General features: G+C 41.5%; 1 protein-coding gene across 1 annotated transcript in view; it reads left to right on the forward strand.

Annotated features, from left to right (window-relative positions):
* Window positions 1-1,226: 1,226 nt before the first annotated feature.
* Window positions 1,227-21,501, forward strand: part of LOC132992186 (potassium/sodium hyperpolarization-activated cyclic nucleotide-gated channel 1) — an 81,620-nt gene continuing 61,345 nt past the window's right edge. The window contains exons 1-2 of the mRNA XM_061061364.1: window positions 1,227-1,958; window positions 8,498-8,921. Of these exons, the coding sequence (XP_060917347.1) occupies window positions 1,609-1,958; window positions 8,498-8,921 (774 nt within the window). The 5' untranslated portion in view covers window positions 1,227-1,608. The remainder of the gene's footprint in view (window positions 1,959-8,497; window positions 8,922-21,501) is intronic.

The raw sequence follows: 21,501 nt of genomic DNA on the forward strand, positions 1-21,501 counted from the left end.
GTTTTCTTTTTTTGCTGCAGTAAGTTCAAAGGACGGCGGAAACAGGAGTCACGCACAGTCCATGAAAACTACCATGGAGGCAGTCAGTGGAGGGGACAGTGAGGTGCTAGACCTTTTAAGTATTTAGGGCGACAGTTCTGTCCAAGCATTAGTTGAAGGTATCTTAACCGACCTTTGTCCTAAAGCATATTGAAAGAAATGGCCAGATGTGGCCTCAGATGAACATGGGCAAAGCTTGATGTTATCCTTTTACCAAATCTGCATCATTGTTTTTTTTAAAAATAACTTTTTTTGGGGGCTTATTCCTCTGAATTGAGCCAGAGTGAAGCTGCTGGAAACCTTTAATTCTACAGTTGAACTGAGACTCAACAGATGAATGGGTTTGCAGTGTGTTTAATGGGAATACTAATAGTGTGATAACAATACCATTGCAATTTATTGTTCAACCCTAAAAGAAATGATCTGTTTTTCAGGATGATATTATTATGTTTGGGACATTTTTACTTTTCAGTAATCAACTTAAATATTTAGGCTGGTTGCACCATGTAGCTATAAACAGCTTTATCAAAGCCAATTATTGTTCAGTTGTAACAACCCAGCCAAGCTAATGTGTCGCCCCTTAAAAGTAAATATGTCGCGACAACAGAGCTTGAAGATGACTGTTAAAAATGTTTGAAGGTATGTAGGAGCAGCTTGTCTTCCCTGAATATACCCATGAAGCATTCTGCTGACATGCACTTAGATTTCAAATGCACCATGTAGGCTATGATTTGATTTGGAGCACATATAGAAGTTGCAATGCATTATGGGGTCGAGGTGGCTCACGCAAACAAGTGCTTCCAGCTTGCAACTACAGCAGAAGAGTGCACTCAAACTGTAAACGTTGGATCATATCCGCAACACCTTACAAGGTGTGATTTCCACAAGATGTTCTACTAGTTTTCTCATATGACCAGACATTACAATCTGTTTCACCGTGTTGTCTTCTATTATCACTGCTCAGTGGGAAACAGACCTGCAGCCAGAAGCGTGCCACAGGCAGCACACGCGCACACACACACACACGAAAACACACTCATGCTGCAATTGATTTTTAAAAATGCTCTTTATTAACTCTATTTATCACTGAATTGAATTCGCTGCGCTCCTGGTGATATTGGCTTCCTCCTGTCATGTGTGAAAGTGATGACAGAGGAGGAGGAGTAGGACGGGAAGGGGGGGGGGGGGGGCTATCATGATCCACATTATGTAAATAAGGTGCAGGGGCATGTGCCAGTTAAACCGCAGTGCCGTGCGGAGCGCGAGGAAGAACAGGAGGCTTTGGACGGCAGGAGACGGGGCCGTCGGTAGATGGCGGTAACCCAAGAAACCTGATCCAGCGGCTTCTCGGGCGCCCTGTCTCAGTTTGCAGCACTCACACTGAAGGCAGAGGAGCTGAACACTTTTGAAGGACATTAACAAAAACACACACACACACACACACAGGAGAGAGAGGGAGAGAAGGAGAGAGAGAGAGAGAGAGAGATCTCACGGCGAGCCCGAAGCGCGGAACGCTTTTTTTTTTGCCGCAAAGACGAAGAAGAGAAAAACGGGAAAAGTCCAAACACCATGGAAGAGAAATCGAATTCGTTCTCCAGCAGCAAGGAGGAGAAGGCGGACGGGAATAATGTTTTTCAGAGACAAGACTCGATACAGAAAAATAACACGGGCAGCCAGAAGGACCATGGCAACTCCGTGGGCTTCAAGGGGGAGCGGGAAGAGGCCATGGTCGGCTTTGACGATCTGGAGGCGGCGGCCAGGCAACACGGGTTTATGCAGAGGCAATTTGGGGCCATGATGCAGCCCGGAGTCAATAAGTTCTCCTTGCGTATGTTCGGCAGTCAGAAAGCGGTGGAGAAAGAGCAGGAGAGGGTACAAACGGCCGGATACTGGATCATTCATCCATATAGCGATTTTAGGTAAGGGCTGGAAAAGACACCTATACTCCTCATCCCCCCCCCCCTCCCTCCTCCCGTCACCCTAGGGTCTGCAAGATATACACGTTCACACATAACGCTCTGTCATCGGCACACACACACACACACACACACAGCCCAGAAGCTCTAATCTACCTCTGTGTTCAGACTATAAGGATCCTCAACGCGCTCCGTCTGAGTGTGTGTCTCATTGCGGTATTTCTATTCTAATATAAGGGAAGCGTTAAGGCTGTAAAGGTGTGTGGAGGAGATGTCCTTGGAAAAGCATGCTGAATGTCATCATTTTAAAACCCACACACTCGCAGGGGAAGGCGCACGTTTTTCTGTCTGGAGCCACAACAACACACGTACACACAGAGCCAGGTCCTCATTGCGACATGTCCCTGTGTACCTGGACACAACGTGACAGTGCCAATGCACCATCACGGGTGTAAACACTTCATTGTATGCGGTCGGTAGACAGCGACGGGCCTGCACACCGAAAAATATGCACAGAATGCGGAGAAAAAAAAAATCGTGCAGGAAGACGATTTAAGGGGGAAAAATGTGCGTGTCTTGCATTAATTAGCCAAAATCAGCATTAGAATACATTGTTAGAAATGCACAAAACATTTAGCTGCACTAATGCATGAGGGTTGGACAGGAAACGTGATGGAATGTGTTTGAGAGGAGCTGCAGGAGCATCCTGCAACCCCTTCCTCTGTTGGCTTTATCTAAATGTCACATACAGTAACATTCACTAAAAACAGTGTAAATACTGTACATTCAACTACATTTACATACTTTAACATCACAAGACTTAATGTGTTATAAATGAACAAGAATCAGCATTAAACCATGCTTCATATTCTATTATAACACTGTACAACACTCTTTAGGCAAAGCTGCTACAAGTAAATAAGAATACATTCACAGTTAAAAGTTTAACAGTGAATCTCAATAAGTGTCAATTGTTTCCACCTAATGAATTCCAGACCATAGTGCATTGAACTATTGTTCTAAAGATTGGCAATGTAATGGCAAACTGTTTTAAAAACAGCCCGATGGAAACTGCAACCATGTGTGTAGCAGATGAGGCCGGTCAGTTTGACTCTAGACAAACTGCTTCTCATTTGTTTCACATTTCCAGCACGATGACTCCAAACAGCAAAACAAATGAGATCAGGTAGAGCACCAAGCTGGTTCTCCACAAGCTGCATGTTTACAGTTCACCACTCAAACCAATTAAGCATCTCATCTGGCCCAGTCTGTGCACCAGTGTCCCCCGACACAGCTTGATGGTGACAATCATCTCTGTTTTCCACTGAAGCTTCATGTAACGTGTCGGGACATGTGGTACTGGCCTCTGCCTTTAACACGGAGCTGTCCATGGTGCTGAACTCACAGCAGGCCTCAGTATGTGCAGGGCTCAGTTTCAGAGACTGTACGCTGAATTTTAAAGTTACTGGTCCTCTTCCTCTGACCTGTGTAACTGTGGAGCACTGCCTCGCTGTTATTGATACACCAATATTTAAATAAAAACCATTAGATGTTAGGATAACACTCCATAGTTCTGAACTGCACTCCTATAATTAATCCTCACTGGGATGTCCTGTACCCACCCAAACAAAGACGCAGGCATATGCACACGCCCATCTGCACACACAGATGTACAATGACAGTGGGCATGGATTAAAAGCCCAAAACAACAGTCAATGGGCTTAACAGTCTCTGAAAACAATTATGTAAGGAGATTGCCCCCTCCAAAAAATGACTAAAGGGCAGGAGCTGAGCAGTTCTGTCATATTGGGTTGAGTTAAGTTTAGTTTATTTGTTTCACACAGACATCGAAAAAATGACGGTGCTATGAAAGCATGTTTGTGGATGTTGTAGAAACCTGTAGATAGCGTGTATGAAAAAACCCCAAAGACATATGAAAAGTCATACCAACATACAAAACCACAAGTGCAACCTTAGTACAAGAATCTTATGTATTAAGAAGTCCAAATTTCGACTTGCCAATGGAATGACTAACCATATCTTAAAGTGGTCATTATTGTTTCCAATTTTATTTCTTTTTGGCAGAAGGGGCTTTCTGAGTCTCGTTTTTGGAATGACAAAAAGGAATTGAATAAAAAAGCATTTTCATTTCACAAGATAACTCAACGGTATTTGATTGAAAACCAACAAAACATTTATTTCCAGTAAACCTTTTGGCTTCGGTGTGTGTGCTGTATTTTTAAACTATGGTGGTACAATTTTGGGTCGGGAAGCACAGGAATAAAAAGTTCCTCATGGGAAATGATGGATTAAGTCCATGTATGACTTAAAGCACAATCAGATTATTGAAACGAGGAGACAAATATAGTCGTAAGTGGGCATCTTTTGATGTCATCCAAGCACAAGGAGATTGGCCAATTTATTTCTGCTGTATTGGAAACTGTTTTTGCGATTGCAGCCCTGCTCAGGTTCCTTCCACATGACATTTTCCAAAGGGCGGTTTTCAGAGGCAGTCCTTGTCCTCGAGCCACTTTAGAGACACAGTCCCTCTATACCAGAGAAATTGCCTCCTGGCTTGAAAGTGCTACGGTGCTGTGAGGTTACATCCCTTAGCTTCAAGCTGCCTCTCCTGCTGGTTCATAAATGATGGAGGTGAAGGGTACACTTTGTCTGGCAGCTCCCCTTGTACTGAGGCTTAGAAGGTAATCTGTTCCTCTACTTTAGGGATCAACTTAACCATCTAATTATTTTTGTCGATGTGTTTTGCTGCAGAACTTCACCACTAGGAACCCTTATTGTCACATCACATATTAAACATTTAGTGTGGCAGATCCATGCATACTCCAAAACAGGAAACAAAACACACAGCGTGGTGCTTTAATTAAAATTCTTACGTAAGCACAGTCCCTGAATGACACCACCATTCACGTGGGCTTTATATCGCTTTGTGCGAGTGTTTGAAACTTAATATCCGACATATTCTTTGGACACAGTGGCTGCTTAAAGTTTAATGGCAGGTTAGTAATATTCATTATTCATAGATTTTCAGAGAGGCCTCATGCATGGCCTCATCCACCTCTGCTTATACTAAGGAGAGGCCTTTGTGGTACTCTGAAAGACTCTCAGTGATGTCTTCTTTCAGAGTGGACACATGGCTGTGCTCTGAGCCATTACAAAGTAACATCTTATTATACTCATACCGTAGCTGGTAATATGTCCTCACAATCACTTTTCTCGTCTTTTTAAATTGCCCTGCCACTTAAAGGGTATTGTGCAGAACGTTAGGAACATTACATTTATTTTAACCTCTAGAGGTCATATAGAAATGTGTGTTTTTATTCTTATGAATTACATTCCTAAATGTTAGATTTGGGATGTTGGACGCCCTAAATTTAATCGTACTTAAATGTGCAGATATAAGGATTTTTAGAAGTTTAATTCTGCGTTAAGATAAGCCTTATAATAGATAGAGGACGTTAAGTCTTCCATAAATCCACATTTTCTCACTGTGAACATCCATTAAGTAGATAAAAGTTTGGAGCACTTGTTACTTCCCACATTGGACAGGGGCAGACTGAGTTAGATTGTGTGGGGTTCTCTTGGCTGCTTGACAGGAGAGCTCTGGACTTGATTATTTTGAAACTTATGAGCTGAAAGGAACAGGAGCGAAATTGTTCCGATAAGGATTCTTCAACCTGAGCCTGATCTGGTTCTCTGATCCGTTGCAAGGGTTATGCGCTAAAGTACGACCATTAGAGCTTCAGGGATTGTCTTCTAACCCTAACCCTAAGGATGCAGGTGACTGCAGCAGCTTGATTATCTATGTTCAGCTACTGGTTTAACAGGAGCTTGGTTCATTCTAAGAGGTGGACCTTTAAAGCAGGAGTTGAATATAAATGAAAATAAATGATGTCACATGTGTGGTTGGAGCAAACTGCGTTGGCCCACCTCGTGGCCTGCTGTTCATAAAGAAAGGGGTAAAATGCATTAAAACCAGAACCATCTGAAAAGCTCTTCATTCCTCAGAGACTAACTTTGAACTTGGTAAACATAGTCTGTCTCATGCAGCGTGGCTTGCAGTCTACCATTTTCTAGCTTCTAAATCTAGTAGTGAAACAATGTTTTATTCATTAGATGAGTGGGTGTCTTAGAGGTCATGAACAGTATAAATACCACCTACTCAAGCCATCAGTGGAATAGAAATGTCATGGAAATGTGGGCACGTTGTGGGCTCTGAATTTCAAACCAAAGCTTTTGTTTGGATTCATATAAATATATAATAACATTTTGTATGACTATATAAGTTTTGATAAAAGAAGTTGTTTCAGCAAACTTTTGCAATGCATAACTTCACAACAGATCATAAACTTTATTTTTTAGGGCTTTATCCTTATAATTTCCCATTTTATTTCCCCTGTTGTCATAATACTACTCTGTTTTAACTATAGTGAAGTAAAGCTTAAATTCACTTCCTAGCGACTTATTTCCCTGTTGATTAAATGCACATTTAAATTCAGAATATTCCACTAGTCTGAAGTTAAGAAAACGTTCAGATAACATTAAGGACAGTCTAGTTAACACAGCTAAAAACAGGAACACAGTGTCAGCAGGTAGACAATGTCAAATCGATGTGCCGAATGTGGCAAACGTTAACAGTGCTAACACCACCAGCAAGTGGTTTTATTCAACCTTCACCGGACACAGCCTACATCCAGTACAACTTTATCTCCATTTTCCAGATCTTAATACTGCCACACCCCTCCGCACTACAGATGCCATCCGTCCACTGTGCTCGTTTACATCAGGCAGCATAGTGGGAAGCTACAGCCCCAGCTAGTGGCTGCGTTACAGCTTACACACAACATTTGACCCGCATTGGCGGCCTAAATCAATGAAATGAATAATTAGTTGAACCAACTAGTAATTGTGCTGCTGACTAGAGAGGGTAATGATGTTTCATCGATCGTCAACTCAACACACTTTAATCACCATTATCTTTCCTTTCCTTCAAATATGGAATATTTCTATTCAGTCTTGTTTTATTATGAAGCAAATTAAAGAATTAATTATTGCAGATGTCTTTACGGCAGCCTCTTTATAAGCATTTAGATATAAATAACATTTGTTTCTGACGTGTCAGAGAAACAGGCATCAGTGGACTGAAAGCCTGACAATAGTTCAGGCTAGTTCTAAGTGATCTACTACCATCCAAACTTAAGAGGAATAGCTAGCACACATAAATCAAAGCTCTTCTGCACTTTGATGTGCCACTCAGGGTGTTAAGTCAATCTCCATTTAAAGAGGCCACTCAGTAGGCCCCAGTTCAATGCCTGCTGGTGTAAAAATACCTATAGTGGATATTCTGAACCACCTAGATGGCTGCTGTGTGATTGAAGCGAAGACAATTATCGGACACATGATCTGTGGATATTTATAAAGCCAAGGCCCCATCTTAACTCATTCAAACAGATCCATTACTGCACGGACGGTCTGCCAGCCAGACAGGCAGCCTGCCAACCAGCCAGCAAGTCCATTTTCATCCTGCACATCAGCGGTGCGCAGGCAGCAAGGCAGAGCAGAAACAGGCAGCGGTGATGGCGTCAGTGGAGAGTTTTTAGCATGAGATAGGATTCCTGAAAGCATCTATTTTCATTCATGGCTGCTCTGCCTTTATCGAGGCGCGGGACACGTGGTGAATAGAGCAGAGCGGGGTGCTGATGAATCACTGCTGACTCTGTTCATCACAGGACAGAGGGCAGAGACATTAACACAGTCAGAGAGGGTCTCGTTCTAAGAAGGCCCTTAATACTTACAGTAAGTGCTAGCCTAGCAGCGCTTTCCTCCGTGTCCTTGAATCATAACTTTGTGCTCTATCTGACAAAAAAATAGACTTGATAAGAACACTATCCGACATAGCCGTCATAGCTGAATCTATTACTCATCATATTACTATTGTAGGATAGCATGTGAGAACTCCGAGTCCTCTGCGTATCCACACACCTCAGTCGTGAACATTTTTTCCTTTCTTACGTTTTTATTTGCTCAGACACATTTACAATCACAATCACACAGCAGCCATTTCCTCTGACGTCAAAACGAACCCTCATGCAGTTATAATGTAAATAGTCTTGTCCTCTTTGTTGTTCAGCAAAGAAATGTAGGGGGAAAAAAAAACCCAAAGTTGACCATTTCACTGCTGCTAGGCTGAGAAGCAACTGAAAAGACAGTGATCAGTGAAAATCTGCAGGCTTATTTTGGCCATAACTCAAGGTTAAACAAATATTTAAAAAGCTGTTTGGTCATTTTGACCACGCTCACGGTAGAATTCTTCTGCGACGCCTAAACGCAGAAAAACCAATAATACACCGGAATCAAAATGAGTACACAAAGAGGTGTTAACAGCGAAGTTATGTCTAGTGTTTAAAGAGACCAAAGGAAAACTGTAGTTTACTCTGACTGCTGCTTCAAGTACATTCTGGTACTCTTTCTATTTTCTACATGTTTTCTTCTCTTGCATTACTGATTTATTTCTCGCTCTGCAGGTTCTACTGGGACTTGATAATGCTCATCATGATGATGGGGAATCTAATCATCATTCCTGTGGGAATAACCTTCTTCTCAGAGCAGACGACCACCACCTGGCTGGTCTTCAATGTGGCCTCGGACACCATCTTCCTGGTGGACCTGGTCATGAACTTCAGGACGGGGATCGTCAACGAGGAGAGCTCTGAGATCATCCTCGACCCCAAGGTCATCAAGATGAATTACCTGAAGAGCTGGTTCGTCGTGGACTTCCTCTCGTCCATTCCAGTGGATTATATCTTTTTAATAGTAGAGAAAGGCTTTGACTCAGAGGTATATAAAACAGCCCGCGCCCTGCGAATCGTCCGCTTCACCAAGATCCTCAGTCTTCTTCGCCTGTTGAGACTGTCCCGACTCATCAGATACATTCATCAGTGGGAGGAGGTGCGTATGTTTGTCTTTGTGAATATCATGAGCAGAAAAACTACAGAGAGTATAGATTTGAAAGCAAATCAGGAAAGAGATGCTGGGGAAGGTTTTTATGGTTTTTTTTTTGTATTCCTCTGTTTGGGTGCTTTCCCCAGCAGCATGGTAACAACCTTGAAAGGTTACTGCACAGGATATGACTGTGCACGTATAAAACTAATAGGTGCTGTCAATCACCTCTAGTCAGGGGGCTTATCTATGGATAACAACTGCTAATGCCAGTCTCGGCTCATTGATGGGTGAAATTAATTCATTCCTCCATTTTTTTTTTAGCCTGAAATGCTCTACTTCTTACTATACGTATGATGGTTTGTATGGATTCAGGCATACATTTCTGTAGTCTACCTTTTATGTGAAGAGGTATCCAATAAGGCATATAAGAGGCTACATTATCTTCTGTCTCAGTGATCTGCTGGTGAAAGCAGTTGTAGTTGCCTCTTGTGCATTTGGTGCAAACATCCACAAGGTCAAACCCCACCGGACATAACTGAGAGTGATATGTTATTACTCTCCATTGAGTCATTGCACTCCCTGACTCAGACTATTTAACAAAGCTCGACTCTCCTCCTTCTCCTGGTAACAATTTCATTACGCACTGATTGATAGAAAGATTGTGCTTCTCTGCATCGTGACCGAATCACTCCTGCAGATGGATACTTTTTGCACGTCATGACCAAAGCAGAATTACATCCTGTTTTATTTGTAATGTAACAGAGATAAAAATATAAATGGCTGACTACAGAGCCCTTATTTTTTAATGAGCTACCCGCTCTCTGACACACCTCGTCCTGAGCGTCCTTGCCCCACAGCGCCCTTTTTGTCCCTCGCCGTCTGACTGTGGCTGTCGTTATAAGCGCTGTCATCCAGGCTGTTTGTTACACTGGATCAAGCAAATTGTGTTGTTGTTGTTGTTGTTAGGGTCCAATTTAAGATTACATTCTTGAGAGGACACATACTGCACTGTTTGAAGATATCTCTTTAATAATGGAGATTCAAAATGTTGCTCAGTTTTCAGAAAAAAATAAAAAAAGTAGGACTACAAGTACAATCATAAAAGACGGAGAAAATATACAAGCTAGGGATGGGAATTTACAGGAATCCAAATGCTCCAGTTCTCACATTATGAACTAGCACTCGGGTACTCTTGGTTTTTCTATTTTTTTTACCACAAAGACGCAGACCCTCTGGCAGACACAGACGCTATGTTTTCTGGGGTGTGTCGCTCGTCAGTGCTGTGTTTCTGTACGACATCAGCCTTTAAATCCCAGTTCTGAATTAAATGAGAAGTGATGTTAAGATATGACTCCATGGAGAGAGCTGTCCCAGAGACTGTAGTAACGGACACTGATGTTTAGCACAATTCTGCTGCTGCTTCCTTATACATCTTTTCCACTCTCACAACAGCTGTTAGCCGTGATGGTACAGTAACTTGTACTCCGGCTCGACAAACGACATCAAATCGCAGAAGTCTTCTTCTTCCACAACACTCAATGGGACCATATCTCCAATCACTGTTATTTCGTTATTAGCTTGTCTGTACATACGGCTCATGTTCTCCGCTATGGTATCATCACAACGACGTGTGCTAACATGGTTAGCAAATGATATGGCGGTTGTCTGTCTCCACTGGATTCTCCTTGTGCTTTAAGCTCATGTGGTTAATGTGACTGAACATCCAACTGCAAGTTTAACGCCACTTATATTGCACCGTACTTTATCTTCGTCTTTTTCTTTTATGTGCTCTCGTCTTTCGAGTGTTCCTATAGAGTAACTGTAGCTGCTGAAAAGCGGTTGTAATGTGGCTCGCTGCACCGCGCTTCACCTGCTGCGTATATGTCAAATAAAGCTGAAGAAGTGACACCTCTGTGTACCGTTTACCATGTTCTCACTTCTAGTATTTTCAGCTAGGCAAACCCACAGAGACGGTTACACACCTAACGCTAACTGAGTTGAACGCAAATGCATGCACGGCTGTGCGAGTAATGAAACGCTACCCGGGTAATAACATCAAAAACAACTCGAGTACTTTTACCCATTCCTTATACAAGCTGTGTAGAGCTTCAGAAAAGGGGCCCAAACACAGAGGAGATAAAATTCAAATTTGTTTTCTTATAAACTGTATAAAATGTTGCAAACTGTTGTACTTACAGAAACAAGTTTGATTGTAAAAATATACATTTTGCAAATTAAATGATTTATAAGCGTTTACAAGCAAATTAAAAGCTGTACTGCTGAACATTTTGTGCCCTAAACTTATCACACCATAAATATTGAAATCGTGCAGCTTGTCCAATTCCCCCTGTTACGGATCAGTGAACATTATAAAGCGAGAAGGGATCATCTTTGTGCTCAAGTACCTGTGAGGCAGCAGACTTTTACAGTGTTTATGCTGGCTTATGTTTTATTGTGAGTGTGTGTTTTAAAGTGTGCTGTACTGTATTACCCTGGGTGCATTAATGTGGCATTTAGAAAACAAAAGTATTATTCATGCTTCAGCAAAGCCGGATTCAAGCTTTGCTTAAGTATTTGAAATACGAGGAGAATATTTCAGTAGAAAGAGATCAAAAATAATCCCTGATTGCCAGATGTACTATAGAAGTGATATAACTGTCAAATTCTGTAAAGGATTTCAGGTTAATCAATATTTTTATAGAAATAAATCAGAGGTGTTAATATGAATCAGAAACAAATGAGATTTAACTTTATGTTAAAGCACAGACATGTCTACACTGCAAATCATTTTATGTTAAAATCCTGTAAAAGAGAGGATAAGGAGGTGTCTTTTAGAAAAAACATTTTTTAACTGAGCCATGTTGGTTATTTTTCAAACCTGACTTTTCAGAATTTAAAACACAAATTTGTATTCGAGGCTGGATTCACAGACACATGCGACCCCTGTTCTGAAAGAGAGCTTATCTTAGACATGCACAACATGTGGGATGTTGATTATGAAATCCAGTATTCCGGTATATACTGCTGCTGTTTAGTTTGCACAGTGGGAGGATGAGATGGTATGGCCCAGGTTAGAAACACAAATAGACGGTGCCTCAAGGTTAATGTGATTCTGCAGGGAGCATGCAGGGCGGCAGGCAGTGCAGTATGTGGGGATGTGTCAGAAATGCTCGGATATAAGAGCGGAGCTTTACAGCCCTGCACTCTCAGCTCGTCTCCCTCACGCTCCGTCATTCCTCTTTGTCTCCGTCCTGCTTATCAAACTCTGCCTGTTTCTTCCTCTCTGGCTCTGCTCCTCGCGTGCCTGTTCTCACTCTCACAGCATGTCATACTGCTCTGCCTTAGCCCTCTTTAGCCCCTCTCTGGGATGCTGTTGTTTCTGACTCCAGTATGCTCAGAAACGCAGTATAGAAACTGGAAACAGTTATTTTGGTGTGGCCTCATAAACTGAATAATAATACAACAGTGAGTCAGACACATCTACAGGAGACTCGAGAAGAAAGAAAAGGCATTGGGTGGAAAAATTCCAAGCTGTCGTACCATGTTAGGTGTAGGATGCTGGATTAGCGCAGTAATGGAGGGACAAATTCAGTCTCCTGCCATCATAATGGGTTTCTAGCAGCGCAGCATCATTACATCAGCTTTGGGATGGACTCTGTTAGTTAATCAGACTGTGAGTTTGGACTATAAATCATCCTCCAGCCTGTGTATCCGTCACTCCTTCATCTGTCGTGCCCCTCCACCATCTTTCACTTCGTCACCATCTCTTCCCTCCATCTGCAGTTATTATATATATCAGCGCAGCCTGGACAGTCAGAACTGAGCTAAGTCAGATTTGTTGGTTCATCAACACTGTCTACTCGAGTTATTCCTCCATATTTCTCATAGATCTAAATGTCAGACACGTCAAAGGTCTCTCAGGGCTGACACCCCAACAAGCTTAATTCTTATCCCACTGGAGAAGATTGTTTCTGTTTAGTCTGATCAGATCTGGATATGCACTGTTAAAAAAAATGTTCCCAAGAGTAAGCTTTATCTGTGTCAACATCAGTGTTGTTTCAATACTTATACAAGTGTCAGAAAAGCCTCCCAGACTGCCTACAGTGGAGCGAGTATGGCTGCTAATGCAAGGAAATGATACCATATTTTATGATTAAAAAAAAATATCAACTAGATTCTTCTTCTCCAAAACAATAAACTAACCAGCAATAATATAATTTATGGCTGCCATCAGCAACTACTGTGTTAAAGAAGCTAAGAGAAACAGTGCGCTGCTAGCAGGAGTGCCAGCTAAACCGAGCTAGCAAAATTTCAGCTATCAGTGTTACATAGTCAGAAATTTCAAGACTGTATAATTTATTGTTTTTGAGTCAATAAATTTAAACCAATATATAGCTCCAAATAAAGAGGCTTATTTAATACCATGTTTTTTTTTTTTGTTTTTTTATCAGACTAGTCAGAGGGAAACTGGGTATCGTCCAATTCTTAAGTCTAGGTAGCCGATCAGGAAAGGAAAAAAAGGTACCCGAATATTTCGCCTGAGGTAAAGTCCTCTTATTTTGTCTCTAATTTTTCTCAGTCAACGACCAGCTTTCATTTTTAAAGTGCTTGTGCCAAAGAGAGGAATCTTGGACCTCTGGAAAGTGACTTCTGCGTGTTCTAAATAAAAGAGCTGAGTGTACACAGCATTAGTGGCCACAGAGGGACTGCTACATTTAATTTAAGCAACTCACTTGAATGTCACTCATTAGAGAAGGAGAAGTAGATGACTCCATCTGGCTGTGCCAATTAGTCAGAGAAATAATGACGTCGGTGTAAAAGTCTGAATGAGAGTACTATCTCTAAAAGATGGATCCTACAGGGTCTGAATTCAGCGTATTTTTGAATTCTACAGGCGACTAGTCCTATCTGCATGCCTGATTCTCTGTTTGTTCAATCATGCTTCATTTGTTTGCTCACACATAATTATTGCATTGCACATTGCTGAGGGAAATTGCAGCGTTCAGTGTGAAGGTCATGCAGAGTAGTAAATACGCTTAATGCTCAAACACCACAATTTAGACCGGCACCAACCAAACAGAGGCGGGTTCACCGTTTGCACGTCTGGAAGGAACTTGATTTCTCTCGTTTCCTTGTGGCCATTTAAACACCAAACTTTAAGTAATTCTAAACGACATCGACATGTTTTCACTGTACAATATCTGTGGCTCCATATCGTGTAACCTGCACCCTTTCGTGAGAGCACAGAAAGTGTTTGAGGCATTTTGAATGAGCTTTAGAAAGGGCAGTAAGAAGTGCAGACTAAGTTACATCTGGTGCCTAGGGTTATGCTTTTTCAAGGGCATGTTGTTTTGCTTCTTTGACATGGTTTAAAACATCTTGGCACAACAGTGAACTTCGTTTGAACTAATCTTTACTTTCATATTAACCTCCATACAGACCTCCTCAGATCTAATGGGAGTTTTAGCATCTTTCGTCTCATTGTTTTGGTTTTAAAACCTTCCAGCTTTCATTTATCCCTTTTCCAGCGACAGCAGTATCGCTGTTGTCAGTGAATACAATTTGAGAAATACCATTATGTGCTATCTACTCTAGCAAAAAAAGCAGTGTTAGGTTGCATGTGAATGTGGTGAAGTCTTTACAGAAGAATCTGAAACACACACTATTTCTCTCAGGAGCTCGGGGAAACCAAGCATGAGCAAAAAGTAGTTCTTTAGATGGACAAAAAGAGGATTTGAAATGAATGATAATGTTGCTCTCTGTCTGATTAATGAATATGTAGCATCTGTCTGCAAACATTTTACAACTTGAAAAGCAGCCATAGTGTAGGACATTTCCTTCAGGAACTGGTGGCGACCAAAAAGGAGCAAAAAGGAGAGTAGATTTAGGACATGATTTAATCAGCTGGCGAGAAAAAAGTATAAAATTTGAATGTTTCTTCTTTTTTTGCTAAATGCATCCATGTTCACAACTATATATGTTTTAAAAAAAAACCCTAGTCATGGGTTCCTAACACTCACCTACATCAGCCTGCAGGGAAACATATTTAATGGCTATTTAATAATTCAATAAAATAATGAGCACAGTAACAGGGGCATTTTTCGCCCTTTTATCTGTAATGTCAGGACTTTTCAGATCTTTCAAGGACATTACTGCCCCCTGCCCCTATTCCTTTCTGAGCCTGCTTCCCTCATGTTTTGGTCTTTTTATTTCATGTCCTTTCAGATACAGAGCTAATTATCCCAGTGACCTCACAGTCCCAACTTCTGCTGTAACGTTGACACAGTGCTGAAATCTTCATGTAACCAGCAGAAGCTCTCAGATACTAGTGCTAAATTTGGTTCAATGTTTTCAATAATAAATGCAAAAGCAGACAAGGAGTCAAGGTTTTCAACTGCGGTAGAGAATCCCCTTAGCGCCCAGTGCCACATCTGGCTCATCACAGCCACCAGACCTCCCACCAGATCCCAGCCCAAGGACGAGGGCTCAGGTTGGGCTTGTGGCAGCGTACCAGCCCCCATGGGTGCATGTACCCTTTCTGAATCCCCGGGCAGAATTTCTCCTTTGCTGTACGGTTTAAAATGTATCCGTTACAAACCTTTTTAACTAAGAGCATCTTTATAGCATCACATTTAATTTCTGATATAAGGTATCACTAAACCTATTTAATGTCTTACTCTACATAAAGGCACATCTTCTAACTTCATACTGTGTAGTATTATGTCTATGTTCACTGACGGGTGCATTTATGATCACTGATGATTAGGATTCAAATAGTCAAACCTGACTATATTAAAAATAGGAAGTGGAAGCTTTGGGCTCAAGATTTTGAGATGCCTTGTCTACATAAAGAACACATCATGGGCTACCATGTAAATATTGGATATTGTAATAAATATAAGCAAGTATAATGTCGGAACTATAATAAATTCCAAAATGTTGTAACAAGCATGCACTGTTCAAACAAAGGACATTTTAACAACATCACACCCTTTCTGTGAGTAATTATCAAATACACTCTTCAGTACAATGAATAAATATGTAATAAGTCTTTTGACACATTGCCTGTCCATCTCAGGCCTTGTTTTCATCTTTAATTAAACAGATACTGTAGTGTGTCACTGAACATGGTGTCTGGTCATGTTGCAGAGTCAACTGTACTTTGATACCGTTTGATACATTGGATACTCACACTTGGAGAGTTACACAACACTTCCCTCATCCTGTTGTCAGCATAAACAAACTACACTAACAGGAAATGAGGCAATGTTACCAGTTGCACCATCTTATGTGATACCCGCTACTGTAGATACATCACAGTACTATTTATATTTATTTTCTGTGTCAGAAGCACTGCACAGCCTCATCTATAAAACATACAGTAGGGTTCCTGTGTGATGCACTTTGCACTCGGTGATGAAACTGTATTGTCAACTCGTGCCATTGTGTCATCAGCAGAAATTAGTTGTGGTATAAATATGCCCTGAAGAGTCGTTTTCATGAGCGCCTGCCAATCAGAGGCTCAGTATACATTTGAATATCATAATGGGGCCTTCCCTTAATCAGTGATTCATTTCATGAACGCTCACATGCAATCAGAAGTATAGTCATAGGAATATGAACTGAATGTGCGTGAGGCACTTAGCAGCTGTATGTAGGAAGTGGCAGCTATGCTAACCCCTTATGTGCAGTTTCACTTTGTCAGCGGCAGAATCATGAGGCTGTCATGTGCAAAAGTACAACCTGTTACTGTGACCACTAATGCAACGGATTGAGTCACGTCTACATGAGCAGATGTGTGTACGCTTTCACCTCGTACAACAGTTAGTTTAAAAGGATAACCGTTTAGATTTGTCTTTATTTTTTTGGGGGGCTTTTATGCCTTTAATGGAGAGACAGGACAGTGGATAGAGTCGGAAATCAGGGAGAGAGAGAGTGGGGAATGACATGCAGGAAAGAAGCCACAGGTGGGATGTGAACCCGGGCCGCCTGCTTGAGACGACAGCCTCCATACACGGGGCGTGCGCACTAACCACCGCGCCACCAGCGCCCCTAGGTTTGTCTTTTTAACTCCCTCTGTTTTGCTGTTTTGTTTACGGGACACAGGAGACCGCAGAGCATGCTGCAGATGATCTGTTTAATTATAGAGTCTGCAGGGAGACCTCGGCCGTGGCAAAGGTGCACGGTTGATTCCCCGGCTAGGTCGGTAAATTGATCTGAAAGGAGGAAAATGTGAGCCAACTGACCTGGGTATCCAGTTCAGTGCGTGGGAGCAAGAGAGGAGACTTCACAGACACTGGCTAAATTTGGTTCCCATTGAAATAGCCCACACTGTTGCGTGACAGTGAGACCGCAGACCTGTTTTTAACTCTTCCATCTTTATACATAGAATGTCAACACACTGACTGTGGAGGTGTGAATGTTCGCATGCACCTTTACACCTTGTCAGGTTCTTGTGTGTGATAAAAAAAAAAAAAAAACAGAGCTGTAGTGATTTATTACTCTGTTGCATACCCCGCCTGTATCCAATACAAATCTTTTACAAAATCAGATGCGATAATGTAAAGAAATGTATCTGCATGTGTGTTATTCCCATTCATATTTTCCAGAACCCAAGTACATTTCTTTAATCTGCTTATGAAGACGAAAAGAAAATACTTATATTTGAGGAACTGGAAACATAAAATGATTGGCCATTGTGCTTGATAATTTACTTATGGAAAAAAAACCCACTGTAATAGATGTTCAAAAACATTTTCTCAACTTTGCTAACTGTTTGCTAGTAGGATACCTTTATGATACAACTAAAGTACTATTCTTTGACAGTTTTAGGTTATACTACCGACCCTCATTAGATGTAATAACTGTTTTTTATGACCTGGTTCAGTACACTAAAAGCGAATCATGAAAAAATATTCGAAAACCTTCAAACCAAGCTTAGCTAACCTAATGTTAGCTGCAGCTCAGATAGCGTCCCCCTGACATCCTGTGTGTGCCTGATAACTTATTTTTTTAACATAAAAACTATTTTCTTTTTTGTTTTCACCCGATTATCTAACATTTCATTTGAAAAAAAGCTTAAAAATGTTTAATTTTACCATCATCAGTTGATAAAAATTTTTCTAGCTCTAGCTTTTGTTAAACTCTTTGCTAGCTGTGAAGTCTTCTTCCCTCTTGCCCTTGAACAGTAGCTGCTAGTCACACTACACAAACTGTAGGTGGGCTAATAGAGATTTGTCACATGAGCATTAATTGGCGTAAATTTAGGCAGAATCAGAGGCATTTGTATCAGAACAACTGCACTGTATTTTAAAGATCCATTTATTAATTTGTTGATTGTATTTTGTTTCAGCACTAATTGAAAACAAATATTCCCATGGTGGTTAGGTCAATGAACTGACCGAGGGCACAGGCGACGTAAGGTGAGAAAAGGAGATCACGATGAAGTCACTGTGTTCTATAATTTGCCACCTCAGCAACAGACAGGTTGTGGCTAAAGGAGATTAGTCGGCCTGGGTTTATACAGTCTGAATAGACTATGCCAAGTCAACAGAGCCTTGAGGCCACCGCCCCTGTCTCATGCAGGGACACAGGTGCAGAGGAGTGCACACACACACACACGAACACAGACACACCCACACACACAGAAGGTGTGCTGAATCATGTGTGCGACGAGCAAGAGAGAGAAACACTGATGGAAAGAGAAGAAACAAAAGGAAGAGGGCCGTGTGTGTGTGTGTTACACTTTATCGTTGTGCACGTCACACTGCAGCAACAGTAATTCCCGTACTAAGTTACCCTGATTGATTTTCTATTGTAGTGACCCTATTTCTCTCTGTAATTGCAGCTTGTAACCAAAGTGAGTACAAAGGTTTTTAAAATGTGACCCGGTCGTTTTTTTTTGTTTTTTTTTGTTTTTTTTTGTGCGTGTTTGCAGTAATCACGCAATCGACCTCCTCTCTCTTAAAGCTGCACCTACAGTACATGCAATTCATCACAGTGACAACGTGAGCCTATAGAGAAAGTTAACATGCATTCATCACAGAGAACAGCAAATGGCATTTATGGGAGGATAATTAAAGGAGCCTCGCCTCATTGTCGTCTTCTCTCCAATGGCATTTAATCGGCGGAAACGCGCACGGGAGAGGCAGAGAATGTGACGGTGCTGCGGGAGTCCGCGTCAGAGCTGCGTTTGAGCTGAAGCTGGGCTGATGACTATTTGCAACCGTTTCCTGTTACGTGCTTTGGTTTGATGTGATGTGATGTGATGTGTGGGGCTCGGGATTGTCAGGAGAATGTGTCATGTTGAGGTGTTTGTGTGTGTGCATCCGGATATTTCATACAGAGTAGCCTGAAGGCGGAACACAGACGTTTGCTTGCACAACAGATCTGTTTAAATGCTTGTTGAATACACAAAGATACATGTCATTTTCTGCAAACCAGAAACTTTGTAAAGATCAGCCAGCCATCCAATACCAAATACCTTTTGACTGCAGCAAATTGTGGGGAGAAAAAAGACGAAACAATGCGTGTGTAAAGTTCAGTTTTTAAATATTGGCCCCCTGATATTGCCGAAGTTTTGTGTATCTCAAGTATGTCAGGTAATTCGATCTAGTACAATAACCCATTGGTTCCCCAACTGGAGTCTGCGCCCCCCCCATGATGGGGTTCACCAAAGACCTCACCAAAGGGGGCTGATCTATTCTACATGCAAATGAGGGGGTCTCTGAGGGATAAAGGTTGGTAACCACTGCCATAACCAATAAGCCCCTAAAATCAACAGGTCAGGCAGATTATTGAATGAAAACAGCAACAGGAATCTTGCTAGATTGTAATGTCAGCCAAAGCCATGCTAAATGTCAACAATCAGTGTTTTTCTACCAATCTGTATGTATGTTTTTCTTGATGGTATCAGCAGGGTACTCCAGGACGGCCTATACTCGAGGCTAATTATCTTAATCCGCGTCAGGAAGGAAAAGAATGGTAGTGGAACATCTCTAGTTTGGAGGAGTCAAAACAAAAACTTACTTTGTAGCACAACTCAAAATAATGAATATTTTGCGTTGAACGTTAACGGTCTCTGAGAATAAATCACAACATTGCTGGGTAAACTAAAAGGAATTCTGTGAGGAGAAGCAGTTAGCAACTTCCACTTTCGAGCAGGTGTTTCATAGCCTAGATTCTGAATCTGCTGCTGCACATGAAGGCGAGGTGAGGCTGCACAGCTGGTTGGATTTAAATTTATAGTCCCACCAGGAAGACCTGAGGACGTTGGACCTTGCTTTGCTGACAAAGGTCTGCTTTGACTTAGAGGTATGTTGAGGACACTGAAGGAGGATGTGCCTGTGCCTGGAGACGAACACGTCATTTAGAAGAAAAAAAACCCATTCATCAGCTGTTGATGAATGGATATGATTCTTTCTACAGATTTCATGTTTTTTGTTTTTTGTAAGGCAGCAACCTAAAAGCGCAGTTTGTGATCTGATGTCCAGCCGATGTATGACGAGTGAAGTTAACTTTTGTTTTAAATGCATCATAGGAGGAGATATAAATCATGGAATAATGCACAAAGGTCAATCACTTAACGTTTGCGCCCTGCCTCTACTTCTGATGCCATTTAATTTAATCAGAATGTCTATACTAGCTAGGCATCATAATGCATTGCAAAAATATTTCTGTTTATTTACACATAACTATGATTTATTTAGTAAAAAATCTTGTAAAGGTTTTTGCAGGTGCAGATGGATTGTGGACCGTTCATCTGAGCCTGATGGACAAATTCCAACACTAAACTGCAGCTTGTTAGCTCAGTGTGAGCAGACAGTTGGCATATTAGCTGACTTACACCAAACTTAATTCCCATTTATTAAGAGGTGTGGTGGATATTTGATCTGTGGGTTCACAAAGCATTTTAGACCACCAACAACAGTCCCAGAGCTGAGGATCGGTAACATAATGTGAGGAAACTAAGCCGCAGCTCTATATGATATCAGTAGACAGAAGTGAAGTGTGGATGCTAAACATCCATAATTGGACAGATTTCACTTGTCACTAAAGCCGGGGAGAAGAAGCACATTCGCTGTCCAGTGCAGCAGCACTTGGCTTCGGAGTAGTGAATTCACTGTTCCCTCGTCTTCTCTCTTGCATTTTTCATCAGTGTTCGGCTGTAGAGTGGTGTTTGTGAATGTTTCATCCCGTTCGGTTGAGCAAACCTTAAAAAACTGCAGCTCCCCCTTTTCATGAAAAATGCTAACAGATTAGCATTTTCATGTTAAGCAATGGCCATATTTTGCATCTTTAGTATTTAAGTTTGGCTTTCTGACAGGATAGCATGTGATAGTGTTTGTTCTGTATTCAAAGAAGATCATTTTCGCTATGGATTGGATGTGAGTGATGATAAACATGGATGTTTTTTTTTAAATTTTTATTCAGAAGACGCTCAAAGGCTATTGTAGTCTTTGTTTGGGAACCCCACCCTTCAAACAGTACCGCAGAGCATGACCGAGCAGGCTGTGGGGAGGCGAAGCAGACATTTGTTGTCTTGTTTGAGGGAGTTGCCGCCTGCGGGGGGCTAAAGAGCTCTGTC

The sequence above is a fragment of the Labrus mixtus genome, chromosome 17 (genome assembly GCF_963584025.1).
Source record: "Labrus mixtus chromosome 17, fLabMix1.1, whole genome shotgun sequence".
NCBI classification, from domain to species: domain Eukaryota; kingdom Metazoa; phylum Chordata; class Actinopteri; order Labriformes; family Labridae; genus Labrus; species Labrus mixtus.